The sequence below is a fragment of the Pinus tabuliformis genome, chromosome X (genome assembly GCF_031772625.1).
Source record: "Pinus tabuliformis cultivar Carrire ecotype Pingquan chromosome X, CPIR1, whole genome shotgun sequence".
In the NCBI taxonomy this organism is placed as follows: domain Eukaryota; kingdom Viridiplantae; phylum Streptophyta; class Pinopsida; order Pinales; family Pinaceae; genus Pinus; species Pinus tabuliformis.
Window position 1 is genome coordinate 707648587 of NC_142308.1, and position 20118 is coordinate 707668704.

A 20118-nucleotide genomic window follows, 5' to 3' on the forward strand; every position below is an offset into this window, starting at 1 on the left:
ACTTACGGGTGGAATTTCCCAAAACGCTTTCTGGGTTCTTTGGAATACCTGTGCCCAAGCCCTCCTGCAAAATTTGAGGCTTAGAGCACATCCGATGATACCTGAAATCAACAGATGTCCCTTACTTGCTCTTCCGCGTTTAGTTCGAACTGTTCTTCTTTTTGTTGTCCAAATTTCAAAGCTTGACTCACTCTCTAATGCGAAGAGCCTTTACATATATTTATAGTGGTTGCCCCCTATAAATAAGCCAACATGTATTTATGAATAGGTGTGTCTCCATAGCTTGAAGCCGACATGAGATCTTTACTTCATCTTGAAGTCGACATGAGGAAGAGAGCTAGTACTTGTTGTTGAGGGTTCTAGAGAATTATACACATTTGACACATGCCCAAGAAGGGCTTCTCCGTACATGACGTTGACTCTTTGACTCTAATGATAAATCCTAAGGCTCTCAATGGGAGCCATCTAGATAAAAACTCTTGCTCATGAAACCCATGAAGCAAGGCATTACAAGAATAAATTTATTCTCTTCTTCTCATCATTTACTAAGATCGTAATTACATGTCATTATGAAGACCGAACCTGGTTACACTTTTCAACAAGAAACAGGGATCTAGAGGAAGTTTTCCAGATCTAGAGAGGCAACAGCAAGTGACAGAAGTGATCCACGCAGAAGCAACGCAGAGACTGCGCAGAAGCTGACGCAGAGGAGTACGATGTAGCTAAGGAGGTCGGAAAAGTCTTTCGGAAGGTCAGAGAATCACTTCCAGCAGCAGAGACAGGCTAGACAGCTTGCTGAGAGGCAGAATCGAGCCACACGAGTGAGAGATAACACAGATCCAGCGCAGAAGAGCTCACGTTAAGGTTTGGACAGCCAAATTTCTGTAGATTCCAGTGTCGAGATTGCTTGTGGGATGAGAGAATTTTATTCTTAATTATTTCTGTCAGGTACTTGTTGATTGGATCGTTAATTAGGCATCTCCATATTTGTACTCAGATTTTCGCTGTTGCATAGTAAAATAAAGCCCTCATCTGTGGCACTGGTTTTCCCGCATTGGGTTTTCCTAGGAACTTTCGTTCAAAAACAATAGTGTTATTTTTATGTGTACTAGTATTTTCTCAGTTCCAACGCTATTTATTTTCGGCAATTTTATTTGTGAAAGTTGCAGTGTGATTTACTTAGTATTTGTTGTAGCAAACTACATATAAATTGTTAAATAAAATTGAAAATAAGGAGAATAATTTCCAGTTGCTAAAATAGGATTCCAGTTAGTGGAATTTTCACAGATAAGTGCTATAATTTCCTTCAATTATTATCTTTGATTAAGTATCTTGTCGATTGATCCATTGTTGGCAATAAGTTAATTGGCACTCTCTTGGTTATGAGATTTCATATAACTCATTGATAAGTACTCTTGTGGTTAAAGGATTTATCATACCTTAAATTAATTGAACATTAACCGAATCTCAAACTAAGAATTCACTCAATCATTGCACAAGCATTCTAAGCTTAACTTGCACTAGTAATTTACCTCCAAGCCTAAGATTGGTTGATAGACTTCTAGGACAACACTTTCTTATTTAGCTTGAGGGATTCAGCACTTTTTAGTAGTTAACACAATGACCTTGCAGTCGTCAGAGCCATAGTCTCTGTAGCGCCGAAGGCACTGGGTGGTTGGAACACAAGGGGAGGTATCGTTAATCAAGCCTTTGTTTGCTTCCCGTTGGCATCCATCCCACAAATTACTCCAAACACTGATCTCAAAACAGTTAAGGGAAAGGTTCAACTTAGACATGGCATATAGCTTAAAAGTAACCAAGATCCTTGCATTTCACCTACACCTTAGGACTCGTATTTCATATAGGTTAGTTAATCATCTAAGCAATAGTTGTCCATCTAGTTACTTGGCTTTAATTTATAACAAGCAAGAAATTTTGACTCCATAAGGCACTGGTGTCAAATTTTAAATCTAATCGAATCCCTAATCTTGCTAAATTTTTACCAAGTAGCTAGGCCACTCAATTGTGTCTCCCGAACAAGTTGGTTCCCATCTTGTTTTCCATCACCTCATTTCCATAGGGACTACCCCCCATACCCTGCTATAGGGAGACAGCTAGAATGAAGTGGGTTGGGATCAAAGTGATAGCCCCTGCCCTGACGTGTTGTCGTGATGTCTATACAATCTGAGCGACAAGTACAAACCTTCAAGAAATTCCTAAGTTGAAGGATAACCCCTAGGGTTCCCACTCGGTGTGATAGCTAGGGCATCAATTTAATCAAAATTCCACAGTCTAAATTCGTTCAAAACTTATCGATGCCTAAGGGAGACACAAAAGAAGAATTATGTCTGGATGAAATCCCAAAATTCCTCCTTGCTAAAATTTCTTACCAGACCTTAGAAAGCATCCTTATCCTGAAAGGGATGAAGAAAAGAGGTAAGAATAAGGTCAGAAGGATGATGTTTCACTGAGTTAATGTGATCACCAAGGATCTAGGATCAGTGCCTAGTAATAGGGAAGATTGTGCTGAGAAATCTAGGGGCAGCAAGTGCAGGGGATTTCTCTACTTTGACCACTGTTTGTTATATATTTTTACTTTGTTAGATTAGCCTTTTCTTTTTCTTGATTATTATTAGTGTTGTCTTCATCAAACAATAACAAACCATAAAGAACAATAAGACAAAGGACACAAGATATAGGTGATCAACCAAGGCCAAATACTCTCCAATCTGAGAGGAAAACCCACAAGAATTCTTCTTCTTATAGAATCTTCAACTGATCAATTCCAAGACCTAGACCTTTGACCAGAAAGTCCTCCAAGACCATGTCAAATCTTGCTTTCTTCTTGTCAAGTCAAACAAAGTCAACCTTGAGTTCTAACTATTGCAGCTTTTCCTTCTTCTTAACTTTCGGCCCTAAAACACCAGACTGCTTCTCTTCCTACAATTCTCAGCCTCCTGTAGCTTCCTGTAATTTTCACACATGTGAGGTAATTAGGGCAATTCTAGCCCTTTTTCTCCTTCGCTTGATTAGGTTTCTTCTCTTCAAAACTTTGGCCTGCAATTTAGACTGTTTTGGCACCAGAATTCGGCCCTTAGTATGACTGAAGTTCGATCTCTATTCTGCGATGGATTCCCTAGCTTCAGCCCGCACGTGTGAGAGTTTTTACCCAAAAACAATCCCCAAAATATACTTCTCCTTCTTCGCTTTGTCTTCTACTTTCTTCGATGCCTTTTGTGCTCTTGGTCGAGTTTCTTATATGTGATGACTACCTCCCAATGTGGTCGACTAGTCTTCCTTATATAGTCTTCTAGTCCTTTCAAAACGGGCTGACTTGTCCCAGCTTCTAGGCAGACTTGTTGCATGCATTTTGACTTGATCTTGGAGGGTCTCTTGACTCTATTTCAACTCAAATAATTTTCTTTTACATTATGTAACTTGCCCAAATGGGTCCTTCATACATCACAATGACCTAATGACTTGTAGACTCAATGACAAGCCCTAGGAACTCACAATGAGAGCTAGACCTAAAAATAAATTTCCTTGAGCATGAAATCCATGCCTCAAGAACAACAATAATAAATTTATTTTTCTCATTACATCAAATACATAAAAATCATGATTACATATGTCATTACAAAGACTGGACCTAGTTACATATTTCAACAGGTTGGAGTCAAAATGATCTTGTTTTGTGAACTTCGCTCTTCAAGGAGACCTAGAAGCAGTGTCCCATGCGCTATTGGAGGTAGCTTCATGGCTAATCTAGAATTTTATACTTCGTTGGGTAGAATTAATGGAGTTTCAAGGATGAAAATGCAATTAATCCCCTAGAAATATTCATTCATTCTTTGTCCAATGAGTAACACATGCACAAATTTCCAATAATTTTCAATGCTTTAAAAAAAATTCCTAATTAGGGCACATTTAATCACCATAAGAGAATTATTCCATGCATTAGACATTCATTACAACAGAAATATAGCATCATATGGCACTTACAAGACAAAGAAGAGTATATCCATCCATTAATTTTCCAAAAAGAAATTCCAAGAGAGATAGCAAAATTCTTCCAAACATCATAAGGTATTTAATCATCCAAAATCATTCCAAAAGTTGCAGGCCAAAAATCCTCTAATGAGGTAGTCGAAAATCCCAAGTGTGATGATACAATGCGAATGAGGCTCTCCTTTATTTATATGAGTCTCTACAAGTTCGAATTAGCCTAATGAGTCCCTAAATTTACTTTAATGTGCAAAATAACAATAACTTTGGTGACAAGCCCACCAAATAGCTCAAATGTGTAAAATAAGCCCTCATAATGAAGTTAAAATGATAAAATAATGGTGCAAAGGGCCATTGGAGGGCTTAATTGAGACCTCAAAGTGACAAAATGAAGAGGAGGGCTCCATGAATGACAATCAAGGGGTGGCCCCTTGATTTCCAAGAAAAACATTAGTGGTAATCCCAAGTGGCTATGGGGCACAAGCAATGGTCTCATGGGTCTCCAAATCGCTCAAGATCATGTCGTTGCTCCATCAATGAAGGTTGGAAGATAACACATGCCCTCCCATGTCTCTCCAGATGAGACAAATCCTCCTTTGGGCCCTGGATCAGCTGCCAAGTGTCAAGTGCAAAAGAGTGGCCGACTAGGCAACGTGATCAAGTGCAACATCATCTTTGTATGGTTGGGGCATGAACAAATAACGTGGTGGTGTCGAAGAAACCCATGGTGTGGCAATCAATGCTCTTCAAGGTTGGAGACCCATGGATCAGCTGCCAAGTGTCAAGTGCAAATGTGTGGCCGACTAGGCAACGTGGTCAAGTGCAACATCATCATTGTATGGTTGGGGCACGAACAAATAATGTGGTGGTGTCGAAAAAACCCATGGTGTGGCAATCAATGCTCTTCAAGGCTGGAGGCCCATGGCTCTCAATGCTCACCCTATAAGTGCCATTATGACCTTCTAGGGGCTTGGATCCTTTATAGGGAGACCAAGTCCAAGATGATGACCCACCTACAATCCTATATAAGATCCAATGTGTCTCCTCACCTTCTAGTACAATAATTCATTAGTATAATCGAGTAAATAAGCTTGCCAATCAAAGGCATAAGTGGGCACTTCATAATGGCATGCCCTTCCAAATGGGCTTCAAACATGTACTAATCCTGCCTTTCTCAACAAGGGAGTTAATGAAGGACCCTATTAGGTGGTTTCAACCTCTAAGGGATTAACAAGTCCATGGTACATCCATCAAAGGGTCGATGTCATGTGAAATAGTGATGGAATGAAGTGGGGAAAGCTCTAAGCCACATGCAATGGTATAAGGGTAGCTATAAGAAAGGAATTTGATACCTTGGGCGTCTAAATGCAGGAGGGAGAAATCATGGTACATGAGTTACCACGAGCTTTGTTTTTCCACCCTTCTTCATATGCCTTTTTATTTTATTGATTTTTCTTCCTTTTACTACTTGGGGCTCCAGGGGATGAGACTGAGAGCATGATGTGTATGATGTAGCAGTGATTACCCCCTTAAGGTTGGGCAGTTCATCACCCACCAGGGGTTGGGACAATCATGGGTTCTGTTAGCGCTTGAGATTTCACCCTAGGCTGAAAAGGTAAATCATCAAGGCTACATCAAACCATTTCACCTCGTAGCTAGCCCTACGAGGTATGAGAAGGCTCTCTCGGGTCAGATTTGATAGATCTTTCAATATGTTTAGGCTGACCAATTAAAAATAAAGATTTTAGGCTAGTAAATTGATAGGGGGTTTGATTTGATGATTTGTGGGGGTTTTGGTGGCAATTGGTGGAAGTGCAATTCAAGGTGCGGGGATTGAGCACAGTTTTCACAGGGGGATCTAAGGGGCAAGGTAGGAATGAGTGCTGATGTCTTAATCTGAGATGGATGATCAGAGATGATAGAGGAGAAGCTAAAGAGGGCAAACACACAATTCGAATCCTCTCTAGACAGTAGAAAACATTAAAATTGAACAAACTAAAAAGCTGAGCATGTCAAAACATGAGTTCAAACTTTACCACTTCATCTGTCCAATTTAGAAGCATAAGAGAGATGTGAAACACATAAACAAACTTACAAGAACATGTAGAGAACACACCATCAACAATCAGATCCACAAGAATCCTCAAAGATGTCTGTAAAACCCTGGCTTTCCTTGCCTTCAATTGCAGAAATAGATGCACAATATACAATAAAGCTTCCTTACACAAGAGTCCAACCTCCAACCTTGAAAAATGAGTAAGAGAAGGCATAATATAGACCATCTAACTCCTTTCCCCACCTCTAGGGGTCGAGCTCAGCTTCCTAGGAGCAGTTTGAACTAATTGTAAACTAAGAACTAGAAAATAGGCAGCCAAACAACTTGCCTCTATTACTTAGCTAACTTATCCATGCATTAATTTTTCACTTTTTACATCATGGAAGCTTCTAGAAGGGTAAAGAGAGATAAAATCTATCAAAGTGCCATGAAAATATTACATTTATCCTTCATCTACAAGTAAAAATAGTCAACCATAGTCAAAACAGCGTTTTTTGACCAAAAAGGTCAATTCTGGCAAATCTGGAAGTTCTGGTCGCGCCCCTTCACAGCTGTTTTTGAGTGGGTTTCACTGGTCCAAATCAGGTGCAAGATGGCTCATTGGAAAGCTTGGCCTGTCTACTTTCCATCCCAAGTGGAATTTCTGAATTTGGTGTTGATTTGACCCCTCAAAAACCATTTCTCCCAAGGTCACTTTCTGCAACTCAAAAAGTGGGCAGAAAGTCATTTTTTTTGATGTATTTTGAGCTTTTGGAGGCTCAAAACTCAAAACCAGGCTTCTCCCAAGCATTGGTAATTTTTCTTTTTGCATGCCCTTTCCAAAAATGCCAAGTTTTCAAAATTCCGAGCAGTCCTCCAAAATGGTCTCACCCGGGGTGAGACCAAACCGTGGGCAAAACCTGTAATTTTACCAAAAATTTCCAAAATGCTCCAAAATTCTCAAAATTTTCACATTTTGATGCTAGATCAAGGCTGATCAGTACCATGATGAGTGAGAGATGCCTCAGCCAAGATGCGGAGTGGATTTGTCCTTTTCTTCTTCTTCGGGGCCTCTGACAGCTTCCTTTGGAGAATTTTCATTTTTGCCTTGCAAACATGTAACCTCTATGATGAACACCTTTGCCACCCTTACGAGGCCTCTGCTGTGTCTCAACCTCTGTAGAAGAAGACCGGTCATCACCTTGCTCATTAGTCTCAGTGGTTGACATGGTGTTATTGAGCAAGGTGGAATAAACAAGTCAAATTGACCGCTGCCCTGCCTGCAAAATGCTGTGAAGTATGCTGTTTTCAAGGGGAAACATCATGAGGGAAATGTTAGGGGAGGGAATTTACATATAGGAAAGGGAAAAATATATACATAAACAGGGAATTCTGAAGAAAAACATCACATAATGCTAAACATGTCATTCCATCTCTCACCATTTGCAAATCAATACTTTATTTAGGGAAACTGTGATTTTTAATCACCAAGGGAAAGGACAATGAAAATCATCATGATGGAGGGGAGGATGTCATAAGCATAGGGGGATAAGGCAGCATCATCTATATACAAGTAACAGGCAGCTCATTTCAATTTGTTTTGAATGTCATTGAGGAGCATACTCTGTTTTTCATAATTTCAAAATGACCATTTGATGCTTTGGGAAACAGGGATTTAGGGTTTCTGATTGTAAGAGGAAGGGAAGGGGTTGTTGTGATCATTTTACAGTGGAAGGGAGAGGGGATTGTATCATAGGAATGAGGGAAAATAGAGGATATTAGGGATTAGGTTTAGGGGGGATAATGGAACCCATCAACAAAGTCTGCTGCCAATCAATTTTTGTAACAGCAATTCATTTAAAACAGAGGCAGCCTTATTTTTTCATTTGCCATGAGTAATTAGGGTTTCACTGTGTGATTTGATCATAGGGAGGGATATTCAATTGCCTAGGGAGTTTAACTGAAGGGACAAGCAATTGAATTAGGGTTTACATAGGGAATTAGGTAGGGGAAAAAACAGAGTTTTGAGGAGGGGAAAAAGATACCATGTTACTGCAAACCCTAACCACAGCAAGTCTGATTTCTTTGATGTCTATGCAAATGAAATTTTGTCATGACCTTATTGAGCTTTGAAGTCTTTGACATATACACGAGATGACCCTTTTCCTTTGTTTTTTCTGAGGCTATGCAAAATGGCAAATTTCACTGTTTTTACAATTTTTTGAGTGCATGCCTTGTCATCACTTTTTTATTTGTTTTTTATAATGTTTCTTTTCATTCTTTTGCTGTACATTTACGTAGGCATTTTGCTGTGTTACTAGTGCTTAGGGTTTGATCATTATACATGGGGAAAAGGTAGGGTTTATAGGGTTTGAAAGGACTAGGGTTTGCAAATGATTTAGGGGTAGGATTTGTATAATTGACTTGCAAATGAGATCAATAAGTTTGACATGTTAACATATGCAATTTGTATGGGGAAATAAAAGGAGGGACAAAGGGAAAAATTTCCTTGAAAAATAACAAATTGTCACACATATTGCTTGCAAAAACAACTATTCATTTAACCTATTTCTTTATGGATTTCTTGCACAAAATTTATGATCATTACCTTCCTTTCCAATCCCAACACCATCATCAAACATGTGAATGAGGCATACCTTAATAACTTGAGAGAATTTGAGGGTGATTTCAGCGTTTGAGTGAGTTTTTAGGGCAAACAGAAGTTCTGGTCGCGCACGGGCTCAGACTGGTCGCGCCCCTGTAACTGGTCGCGCCTGTGTTATTTAACACTGCGCTTTGGCCTCCGTTTGGTCGCGCGCACCCAGGTGGTCGCGCACCTGTCCAGAATGGTCGCGCACCACTTCTAACCTTGGAACTTGCAGAAACTTGCCCGAATTGCCTCCTTTTGCCTCTAACACAAATTTTTTGACTTTCAAATGCACAATAAGAGTGAATTGAGAGGGAAATTAGCTTTTATAGGGTCACTTTAAAAAAAAAATTAACTTTAGAACCCACTTTCTAATGTTTTCAACTTGCTTTTGCTTTTTAACACTGTTTAGAGTCTTTTTGTCCTGAAATGAGCTCTCTTGATGCGTTTGACTCCGTTCTTTTTGCAGGTTGACCGCCTGAGGGACTGTAGTGAAGGAACCAGGGTTATTGCCGGCACTTTTACAAATTTTTGAGAATTTCTTTATTTTTTTCAAATTCCACATGGCCTTGGACTTAAAAACAGGGTTTTTAAATCCAAGGCATAAAATGAACTGTAGCTGAAGAAAATGATAATGAAACATATGTACAAAACTCCTTCCGGCTTGCTGGGCACTTGCTGACCATGACTCATGACCTTGAAAAGATTTTGACTCAAAACCCTAGACCTAAGACCATGGGACCTCAAGACAAAAACAAAAACAAGTATGACTCAATTACATTGTTGTATGACCTGATCCAGCAAAGCCAAGAAGGGAACAAAGACCAGCTCCTCCATTCAGTGTTATGGCATGCCTAGCGGAATGCAAGACTGACACTGATGAGACACCTATAAATGCATATGCAAAGAGTTATTGATCACTGATGGAGGGCTCAAGACCGACACTAACAGGTTCCTTAATGATGCTGGGAGCACTCATAAGGGCCCTAGGAACCACGGTGATGACCATATTGACAAGGGGTAGAACTCATGTTTGGCTTTTGCCCACCTGCTAAATTCTTTTGTCCCGGCCATCTTTTGCATTTTGTGGTACATTTCTTGTTGTATGTGGCCAAATTATGCTTTTATCTTTCTTTTTTAGCTACATCAACCTCTAGGGCATCGTTCCAAGCTCGACCCAAGGTGTGGACAAGGGGAGAGGGATGCTAACACCTTGTGGACCCAGATGGGAAAATATGTGAAAGGGGTTGTAATGAGTGAAGGGAAGTTAGAAATGAAGTGTCTGGAAGTGGGACCACACAACCAAAATCAAGGTTTCCCATGTAGTGCCACTCCTAAAGCTAATAGCTCATAGAAGAGATCCCACAAGACTAGGATCTAGGATTAACTCTCAAGATGACGTAAGGGAGCAAGAGTACAAGTCAAAGTTTGTTCTTTCTGCCGAATCCCCCCACTAATCCATGCCCAAATGTGCCCAAGAAAAGCAAGCATAAACACCGAATTACATAATGAAAAGTGATACCTTCGGGGTTGGAAGGCCTACCTTCGAACATACGATCATAAAAGATGAGGGAGGACACAATGGTTGCCTCAAGTGGTGGAGAATAATGGCACATTGAGCTATTTGGTGGTTGCAAGGGCCTATTGGATGAAGACAAGTCTAGGAGAAAATTTCTCCTATAGTGGTCACCCACTGGTGGTGGGTAACAAATCCCAGGATAGGCAATGATTTTGATGATATATAGGTATTTGTTGTAGCATGATTTTTTTGGATGTTAGAGGCCATCTAGAGCCTATTTGTTGTTGTAATTTTGGTTCAGAGATGGATTGCATTCGATGTTATTTTGGTTATGTGCACCCTTACATGCTATATAAATGAGAACTTGTAATTCGTAGACCTGTGGTTGATGAAGATTATAACTACTAGATGATTGATGTTATATGGTGCAATCCATGTTTTTATACTTTTTATAACTAATTCATCATTCTACATGCTTTTGTTGACATATATGCATCAAAATATATAAAAGTATATATTATATAAAATTTGCTTTTGATTCGCTCCTGACTAGGAAGCTTCTGAAAATTGTCGCTCCCCGCTGCCACTTCCGCTTCGCTCCCCACTTCCACACCCACTTCCAAGCAGCCTTAGTTCGCAGCTAGGCTTTTCATGGTTTTTCTAACTAAGGTTTGGGGAGCTTGAGATTGCACCAACTTGCGATAAGATGTATGTATATGTACTTCATCCCTTATATATATTAATGAAGAGTTTCAACTGTCTGAATATTGTGTACTTGCAGATCTGATTTTCAGTTTGTATTGTCTTCTTGAATAGGGAAATTCCAACACTTGCTCATGCTAGTTTGACATAACGCAGGGCTGAAATGGTTAAGCAATTGAACATATATCTTAAAGATAAAGGGGGCAGATTTACGTCTAATAAAATTATTTCACATCTGTCATATGCATGAAACATTTGCCCCAAGGGCTGCATCATGTTGACATAGGACTACACTTGTTTGGTATCTTTTCTCTTCAGCTGCCTAGTGATTCCAATTGAAGTGAAGTGAATTATTTGCACCTCTTCACTACTATAATTAAATATTTCAAATCAGCCCTAAGGCTGCTAGCTCTCAGGAATTAGATCCAGGAAGCCTCCAACGAGAGGTGAAATTTCTGAATTTCCATTCAAGTCAACAAACAGAAAGTTCAACATGGTACCAGTGTATTTCAGATAGCTTTAGAAGAAGCATTGATAACATCAAAAATAAAATTACTAAACATATGGATAGACATATTACTTAATTAAAAAAATCATTGAACTTTCAAACCCTTAGAAAAATACTAGATACAAAATAACTTCATTGCAAAAGCTAAACTTTCTACATTAAAAACATTGAAGTAATAATATCTCAACCACCAAGCCATCATTAAAAAAATGTAGAATTGATGTAAGACCCTTTCAAACGGGATATTGTTGTTGCAACCCTGCATACCTAGCCACCATATAAAGGAGCATTACAGAAATAGAAACCACCTCAAAATTTTTCAAAAATAGTTGGAATCGCTTCATCTTCTCCTTTATAGTATGCACACTCTGTTGGTCACCACTCATTAGCAAAGCAGTCACCTGCCTAGGAGAGTGGCCAATGATGTTTTGGACTACCTAAATATATCAAGAGAGTCAAATATATATGCCGAATTAGATGTTTATCCATGACTCAATGTGTAACGAACATCCAACAGCAGAAATATTCTAAACATCTTAAACACACCTGATGGTCGATAAGAACCTCTGAAATGAGGCTTCCATCATCCACATAAACAAAAAGGTTGAATTTATCACGTTCCTTAAATTGAAACTCTTTTACTCCAGTCAAGATACACTGCAATACACATGCATATTCACATTAAAATGAGATAAGCATACCACTAGACAACAATAACTCAGCAATTGACTTGCTTTAAAAGAAATATGCAATGTACTGTTTGTTACTTGATTACCACCCCATTGTCAATTTTCAGTCAAATAACCAACAAAATATGCAAAATTGTAGAATTCATGGTCCTGGCCCTGGAACCTACAACTTGTTGTAGCTTTCCATCTTTTCATTCACAAGAATGAATCGTGGGGACACTGTCACTTGGATTTTCCCCCACAAGGTGATATGGTCAAGAATTTCAGCAACAACTTCTATTGACGCTTAACCACAATTTGCAAGATGCTAATATAAGAATGAATGTTACTGTCCAACATTTCTCTTCCAAAACATATGAGATGACTCTTAAGAGCAATGTTGCGAACATCGGCATTGGGGTAAAATCGGCAAGGGTCCAGAAAACCAAAATATCGGGAAATCAGGGAAATATCAGTAAAAAATCAGCAAACATCAGCAAAATTAAGCTACCATAAAAATATCTTTAAAAATCAGCAAACTTCGGCTCGGCCAAAAAATCATGATTTCGAGATAAAATCAAGATATTATCAGGATGTTCGCAACACTGCTTAAGATTCATAAGATTAGCCTCCCTATATTTTCTTATTACTTGTTTTTAATATTTACTTTTTAGCAAAAAATTCAAGCCCAGAAAAATAATTTGTCTTCAGCACATGGAAAACAATTTCCATGTTTGTACCACTGTACGACCAAATTCCTTCATCCCATAAAAAAATTTCCTCACCTTTGTATTCATGAACAAACATGGCCCAGTGATCCTATACAAACCTTGGCTATTACAATTCCGAGATATGTTTTCTTCAGAGAAACTAGCTTTGATACCATGTTAGTTTCTTAATCCAAAACCTGGCATTTAATTCCTAGCATAAAAGCTATTGAATAAACACACAGCTATGTTTCTAATAAAATCTTCAATGGAAGCACAATTACACAACCAATCTCAATCACATATGACACATAGAATCATGCCCAATCATGGTTCTTCATTAATATGTTAGCCTCTCTCACAAAACAATAATAAATCCAAAAATAAATAAATAAATTAAATATTCCAAGTTAGGAATTTGTGCCTAACTCTTGGGTTGTTCCTCTAAGATAGGAGTTAGTTTAGGTAATTCCTATATTGGTGTGTGTCTGGTGAGAAATTATCTCAACCAAAGGAGAAATTATCTCAACCAAAAGTGTCTAAGATAGCACACACTATCTTGAGAACACTAACTCTCATCTATTTATTTGTAACACTATATTCAATTATTTTTAAATGAATGAGAATGAGAGAGAATACGTGAGAAGCATGAGGCTGAAGTTTTTTTCGTCAATATTTTGTGTCTGATTTCTATGTGTGTTTTTCTGTAATCTATTTGAGTTAATTTCATTTTCATTATGTGGTATCAGAGCACACGGTTTTTTCACTTTGGGATTGAGAGACTGTGTATTGGCGCAGAGACAAACTGTGACAGCGTGTTGTGCAGAGCCAGATGCTGATGAATAAAGTTGGAGCTGGGTTATTGAAGCAATAATTGATAAAGTTGATTCTGCAATGTTCAGCAAGAACCGAATCAGCGTTGAAGTAGTGGACCGATTTCCTGAGGCTGAAAAGTACAATGACAGTCATCGATTCCAAGCTGCGTTAGTTCTGGACTGTACGCAGGAATAAACTGTGTGTTAACGATTCTTACCAGTGCGTGTCTCATAAGAAAACTGTAAGTGTTTTCCCTGCGTGGAATCGCTGATTGGTGTGAGTCTGTTCAGTGATTATACATTCGACATTTGGCGCGTTATCTGAAAATAACACGATAAGCTGAGCAGAATCGTTGTGCAAAAAGAAATCGATGTGAATGTTATGGCCATCGATTTTTTTCCTGTGATAATCGATTGAAGTTTGGGTTCTTTGCTGTGATAATCGATATGAATGTTAGGACATCGATTAATTGCCGTGATGGTTGATATGAATGTTGGGTGTTTGCTGTGATGGTCGATTGTTATAGCCATCGATTCTTAAATTCCAATGCAAGTATAAATTGCTGCGTATTTTTCATAATTCATTGCGTTTTCAGTTTTTTATCTGAACCAGCGTTCTCCTAAAGGTATTTGCATTTGATCCAAATCGAGTCTGGCATTTGAACCAGCATCCTCCAGCAATAAGAACTAGAGTTCAAACACCCCTTCAAACATTTTACATTCATTCCAGTGTGTTTGACAGTGTTTTAAAGGTGTTAAGAAGAGCGTTTTGAAATCTGCAAGATCGATTTTGAATAATCGATTATGAATACCCATACCCATACTTATGCGTTTGTTGAGTATGGAATGGACTTGGGTAGCTCAAAAGATGTGAAAGGAAACCCAACAGAGTTCTTTCGCCGAGTTGGTCATGGTGCTTCTTATGGTCTTGGTGTTAAATTGGTTTAATGAGAGCAGAGTATGCAGTAGACCATAATGCAGGGACTGGTTCAGTATTGGTTCGCTTCCGGGAAAGATTCTAAGAGTTAGCAAGCATCCTTGGCATCGAGGTCATGGAATTCATGGAATCTCTGCAGCAGGGGCATATATTACTCTCTCAATTACCATTTTAAGAAAGTTATTGATCTGATATTGCATTTGAACATATAGACCATGTCCATTTCTTTCCTCAAGAGGAACAAAACTAGCCCAAAATTTCCTTGTATTGTCTTTCTTTTCTCCTGAGAGGTATTGCGTGAGTCAGAAGTTGATAATCTCCCCCAACTCCATATTAATAGCGGCCAGAGATCTATTTTCCTAATACTCTGAGGTCTGAATGGAATTATTCCACGTGAATATTTCCAGATTTGAGTTGATTGACTTTGATGTCTTCCTAAGATCCAGTGATGAGGTATTTGCTTGAAGGAAAGCAGTTAGTTTGCACCTTGTTGAGTTTTTATCCCTTTGGAATAGTTAGCGCCAAATATTCATGATTGATGTCTACTAATAAGAGTCTGTTGTAGTTTGATACATTTACTACAACACAGTAGAAAATCCTATCATAAAACGCCTAATTTTAAAGGACAAACAAACGACGGTATGCTCTAGTCATTAATTAGAGATTGACGGTTTACTTCAATCCACCCGTTGTCATGCATTTTTGTTGGGTCCAATTTGGGTAACTAGTGCATAAATGAGAATTGCAACTTTGATTGTAATCTATTGATTCAGTTCGGAGCTTGATTTTCGATCTGGTTTTGGCATTATCATTGCTTTAGATGTACTCAGTGATTAATAAAGATATCATTTTTTTTGGTGTTGATGTGTCCTAGATCCGCCCGAAATTTAATAAGGGGACCTAAGGTACACTATGTGTGCTTGATGGCGCATGTGTTTTATGGATTCATGTTTTTGCTTTTTGATCTGTGTCTAGTTGTGACACATCAATAATTTCATCTAATATCGCATACATAAAGCAAGCACAACACATAGCTGCAAGATCAACACTACAACAAATAATCAAAGTTTTCAACATCGGCATTCTACCTCAACAAACAAAATCACTCAATACAATCAAGTTCATGAATCTGCAAACTCCAGCATTTCAAAGCAAAGTCTACATCACTACAATCAAGTTAATGAATCTGTAAATTTCAACGTTTCAGAGCACAGTCTACATCAACATTATTGAACTTGTAATCAAACTCAAATTACATTGAATTGTAAGGGTGCATTCTCGGTTGAAACCGACACCCAAGTCTTGAATTGAGTCAAATTGAATTCATTGTAATGAGTCATTGAAATCATTGTAAGCTTTTTTGGGTGCATTTTCGACAGTGTTCAACACCCTTCCTTTAAAGCACACTCAAGTGAGTCCACGAGTTTTAACTCTAAATGAAACAAACAACAAGTTCACATCTCCTACAAGCGAGCGTGAGTATTCATTCAAGCAATTTGCGTCAAAACAGTACAAAGTTCAAACCTTCAAGCGAGCCAGAGTGAAGTTCATTACAGCAACCATCAAAGCAACCAAACAAGTTCAACTCTAACACCAATCAAGCAATTTGAGATCGACATCAAGCGAGCGTGGCTATTCCTTCAAGTGAGCGTAAAATCATCAAGTAAGGCAAGTGAGCATTCATGCAAACACGATCGTCATCAAGCAATCGTGAATTCCAAAGTTTAAGCAAGAAATTTCTACAACTCTAGCAAGTGTTCCCAGCAAGTGCAATAAGCAACAAATCAAGTGAGCATGCCATTCAAGTCCCATAGCAAGCGAGTCGGTCATTCCAGTAACAAAATCAAGTGAAACAGTTCAAAGCACGACATCTACGACAAGAGAGCCTGATTTCAAGTGAGCAAGTTTAGATGGCGCAACATATTCAGTTGTTAAACATTCTTCACAATTTGATCATGTCCAGTGATGAAGATAGGGTGCACATCAGCAAAGAAACTCTTGCTGATCTTTCGCGGCATCTACGACAAACACATGAAACCATTGAGTTTCTTCAACTCGAGTCGCAACTTCAAAGGAATGAATTGCAAGAAAAGAGTGATACTTTCAAGTCTTTGAAGCATCCAGATGATAAGTCATTCATCCCAACAACTTCAAGTGTCGAAGTTGTTCCACTTCAAATTTCTTCCAAACCCATCATCAAGCCCTGGGAAGAAATTCAAAATAACAAGAATCGACGAGGCTTAGGATATGTCACTGATGACACCAACTTACATATCCCAAATTATTTCAAGCCAATTAAGTTCGTCAATGCAGGATTTCTTGCACAACACACCTCGGCAGGTTCCGAGAAAGTTGCAGACAAACAGAATTGCACGCAACCTAAAGTTGATGTCCAACTGAAATGTTCTCATTGTCAAAGAACCGGTCATATGGAAGATCAGTGTTTTGATCTCCATCCTTGTCGCCATTGTGGCAAGCCCAATCATTCCTCATAAAAATGTTGCAACCAACAAAAATCAACCAGAATGAAGATATTATGAATGGATCGATCCTTGGGAATGGTCATCCACAGTCAAACGGTTATCTCAGTTCTACAACCGACTACAATCACACATAGTGCAGCCAGCAGTGAACCAATGATGGTACTCTTATGTAGTTGAACGAGGGAGTACAACAGTGAAACTCTCCTACACGAGGGAGTACAACAGTGAAACTCTCCTACACCTGAAGGGGGGGAGTTCAAATATATTTTGGAGAAGATTGTCTCTCCTTTCAGCTGACAAAGGGGGGAAAATGTCAATGAAATTGACAAGTGGTTGTCAGACTGAAAGTCTCGACAACATCAGCGAAGCAGCCAGTGGGCATCTTCATCAGCCAGTGGGCATTTGTCATCAGCAGTGAGCATCAGCAAATTCGCCAGTGGGCGATCGACAGCCAAAGCAGTAGTGAGCAAGCTTTCATCATAGCAAAAGCAACATTGAGTTGTTTTTCGACATATTCAGCCAATGGGCAATCATCATCAGCAAATACGCCAGTGGGCGTTGTGTCAGTGGACACCAGATGCTGTTTTCAAGCACAGGACAGTTGGATCCTTTTGCGGCTTGGCACGTGATGGAGTTGTCAAGCGACATTCAGAGATGAATCAAGCATGCAGCTGATTCATGTTCTCTTCAGATTTGAGTTTTTTCCAGCATCTAGTTTTGGCGGTTTTTTCAGGCAATGTTTTTGAGGATCAACATGAGAACTTGGAAGATGGTTCCTCGTTCTTATTTTGGATTTATCATTGAAGGGGGGAATGTTAGCCTCTCTCACAAAACAATAATAAATCCAAAAATAAATAAATAAATTAAATATTCCAAGTTAGGAATTTGTGCCTAACTCTTGGGTTGTTCCTCTAAGATAGGAGTTAGTTTAGGTAATTCCTATATTGGTGTGTGTCTGGTGAGAAATTATCTCAACCAAAGGAGAAATTATCTCAACCAAAAGTGTCTAAGATAGCACACACTATCTTGAGAACACTATCTCTCATCTATTTATTTGTAACACTATATTCAATTATTTTTAAATGAATGAGAATGAGAGAGAATACGTGAGAAGCATGAGGCTGAAGTTTTTTTCATCAATATTTTGTGTCTGATTTTTATGTGTGTTTTTCTGTAATCTATTTGAGTTAATTTCATTTTCATTATAATAAATTAATCTGAACCTACGGACTCTCGTCCTAGGATAATGGACCTGTTGCCACAAAATTTAGCAAGCCTTGGAGACGAGTACCCTTTAAGGTTATAACTAGACCAAGAGACAACAATGGGGTAGTGGCCCACTATCACCATAACCAAAACCCACTGCTCTTTACGGATTTTCGCTAAAGGGAGGAGTCTCGATATGCGAACATTGAACAAGTAACCTAATATTCCAAGTTCACGGTATAAGGTAACATGGTGAGGGCTTCTACAAGAAAGACACAATATCGGCTCAAGACTCCAATAGGAGGCAATTCGCATTCTTTATAGAGACCTAACGAAGGCAATCTACGACCTAGGGTTTGATAGAATGGCTAAGAGTTGGGAAGGCCCAAGGTCAGGATGCTAAGGAAGGATTTCTAACAATGGTTTTCAACAAGAAGGTGCATGAAACCCTCAAATAAGCCCCTAACTTGAAGCAACACCAAGCTACGGTTTACCCCAGGGTAAACAACTAGGGAAAGAAAATTTATGGACAAAATTGAAGTGAATGTCTACCAAGAAGTTTGATTTTGTGGCAACTAGCTATGCCCTTGGCATTTAGACTCTCCAATCCCAAAAATATCCTTTGCCAAGCCATTCACGCCAAGCCCTAGTTTGGGAGCATGGACTTAAAGGGGCCGAATTGAGTAAAGAGAGAAAGGAGAATAGTTTATGGAGTAAAAGTGTGTTTGATCACCAACAATATATGTCAATGCCTGGCTCCTTGGGAGTATGGAGTCTATGATTTGATTGGATGGCTAATAAGTTGTTAAGGAGGAAGAATAGATGATGCCCTAGCACCAAAAACCCTAACAATTACCTCTACAGTGAATCAAGGAGTCTTATGGGAGAGCTAATCAAAGTTCACCACTACGATATCATTCACATGTTATTCATCAGTTATTTATGCAGTTATGACATCTAGATTCTATCAAATAACTTTTTTAACAATTTAGGGCGCAATAGAAAACCCTAGATGCAATGTATTCCATACATTAGACATAAAGAAAAGATTATTCCAATAAAATGCACACTTACAAGATAATCCATCCAGTGATCCAAGGCAATAGCTCCAAAAGCAAACAAATCAGCTCCAAATATCAAAATGCATTCATAGATCCAAGTTATCAACAAGAAAAGAAGGTTGAATTGCTCAAGTAGGTCGAAATACTCAAGTATGTGATGAAGATATACAAATGAATGATCTCCTCCATTTATATGAGGAGTTTGAATGTCTATTTTAGCCAAAAAGCCACCTAAACATTAAATTATGTCACAATGATTGGGATAGGTCACAGGTCGACCTACTAGCCAAGGCTAAAACATAAAAATCTACCCACACATGTGAGTTGTAAGGGAGAATATGTTGATGTCATCCATGCGTAGGCCCTCCTAGGGCATGCGTTGAGGCTTCTTGGTGCCAAGTTGAGTGTAGAAGCCTTCAAAAATCACCTCCTAAGGGTTGGCCCTTAGGTCTTGTTACCCACCACTAGTGGGTGACACCCCTTGGAGAATTTCTCTCGTAAATATGCCTTGTGCCGGCAGCCAGCAGCCCCTTGCAGCCACCAAATAACTCGATGTGCCACCATTCTCTGCCACCTGACCCAGCTATCATGTGCCCTCGCCCATCTATTATTATTATATGTTTGAAGGTGGGCCTTCCAACCCCGAAGGTATGGCTTTCATTAAGTTGTTTGGTATTTTTTCTTCCTTTTCTTAGACACATTTAGACATGGATTAATGGGGGGATTCAGAGGAAAGAATGGGCTTGGTTTGTACTCTTGTTCCCTAGTCCCAACTTGGTGGTTAATCTTGTATCCTAGTCCTATGGGTTCTCTTCTATTGGCTAC

The 20118-nt window shown here is 39.0% G+C and overlaps 1 protein-coding gene across 2 annotated transcripts in view; it reads right to left on the reverse strand.

The window, feature by feature from the left end:
- The window catches only part of RMI1 (recQ-mediated instability protein (DUF1767)), a 321867-nt gene that overhangs the window by 88420 nt on the left and 213329 nt on the right, over nt 1-20118 (reverse strand). Inside the window, exons 6-7 of one of the 2 annotated variants that reach the window (XR_016264378.1) lie at nt 11963-12073; nt 11725-11853 (exon numbers count right to left, since the gene is read on the reverse strand). Coding sequence is in view for 1 of the 2 variants with exons in the window: in XM_089447983.1 (XP_089304109.1) it covers nt 11684-11853; nt 11963-12073 (281 nt within the window). In the remaining variant the exon portion in view is untranslated. Of the gene's footprint in view, nt 1-11683; nt 11854-11962; nt 12074-20118 lie in introns of both variants that reach the window. The other variant, XM_089447983.1, reaches the window with a different exon arrangement.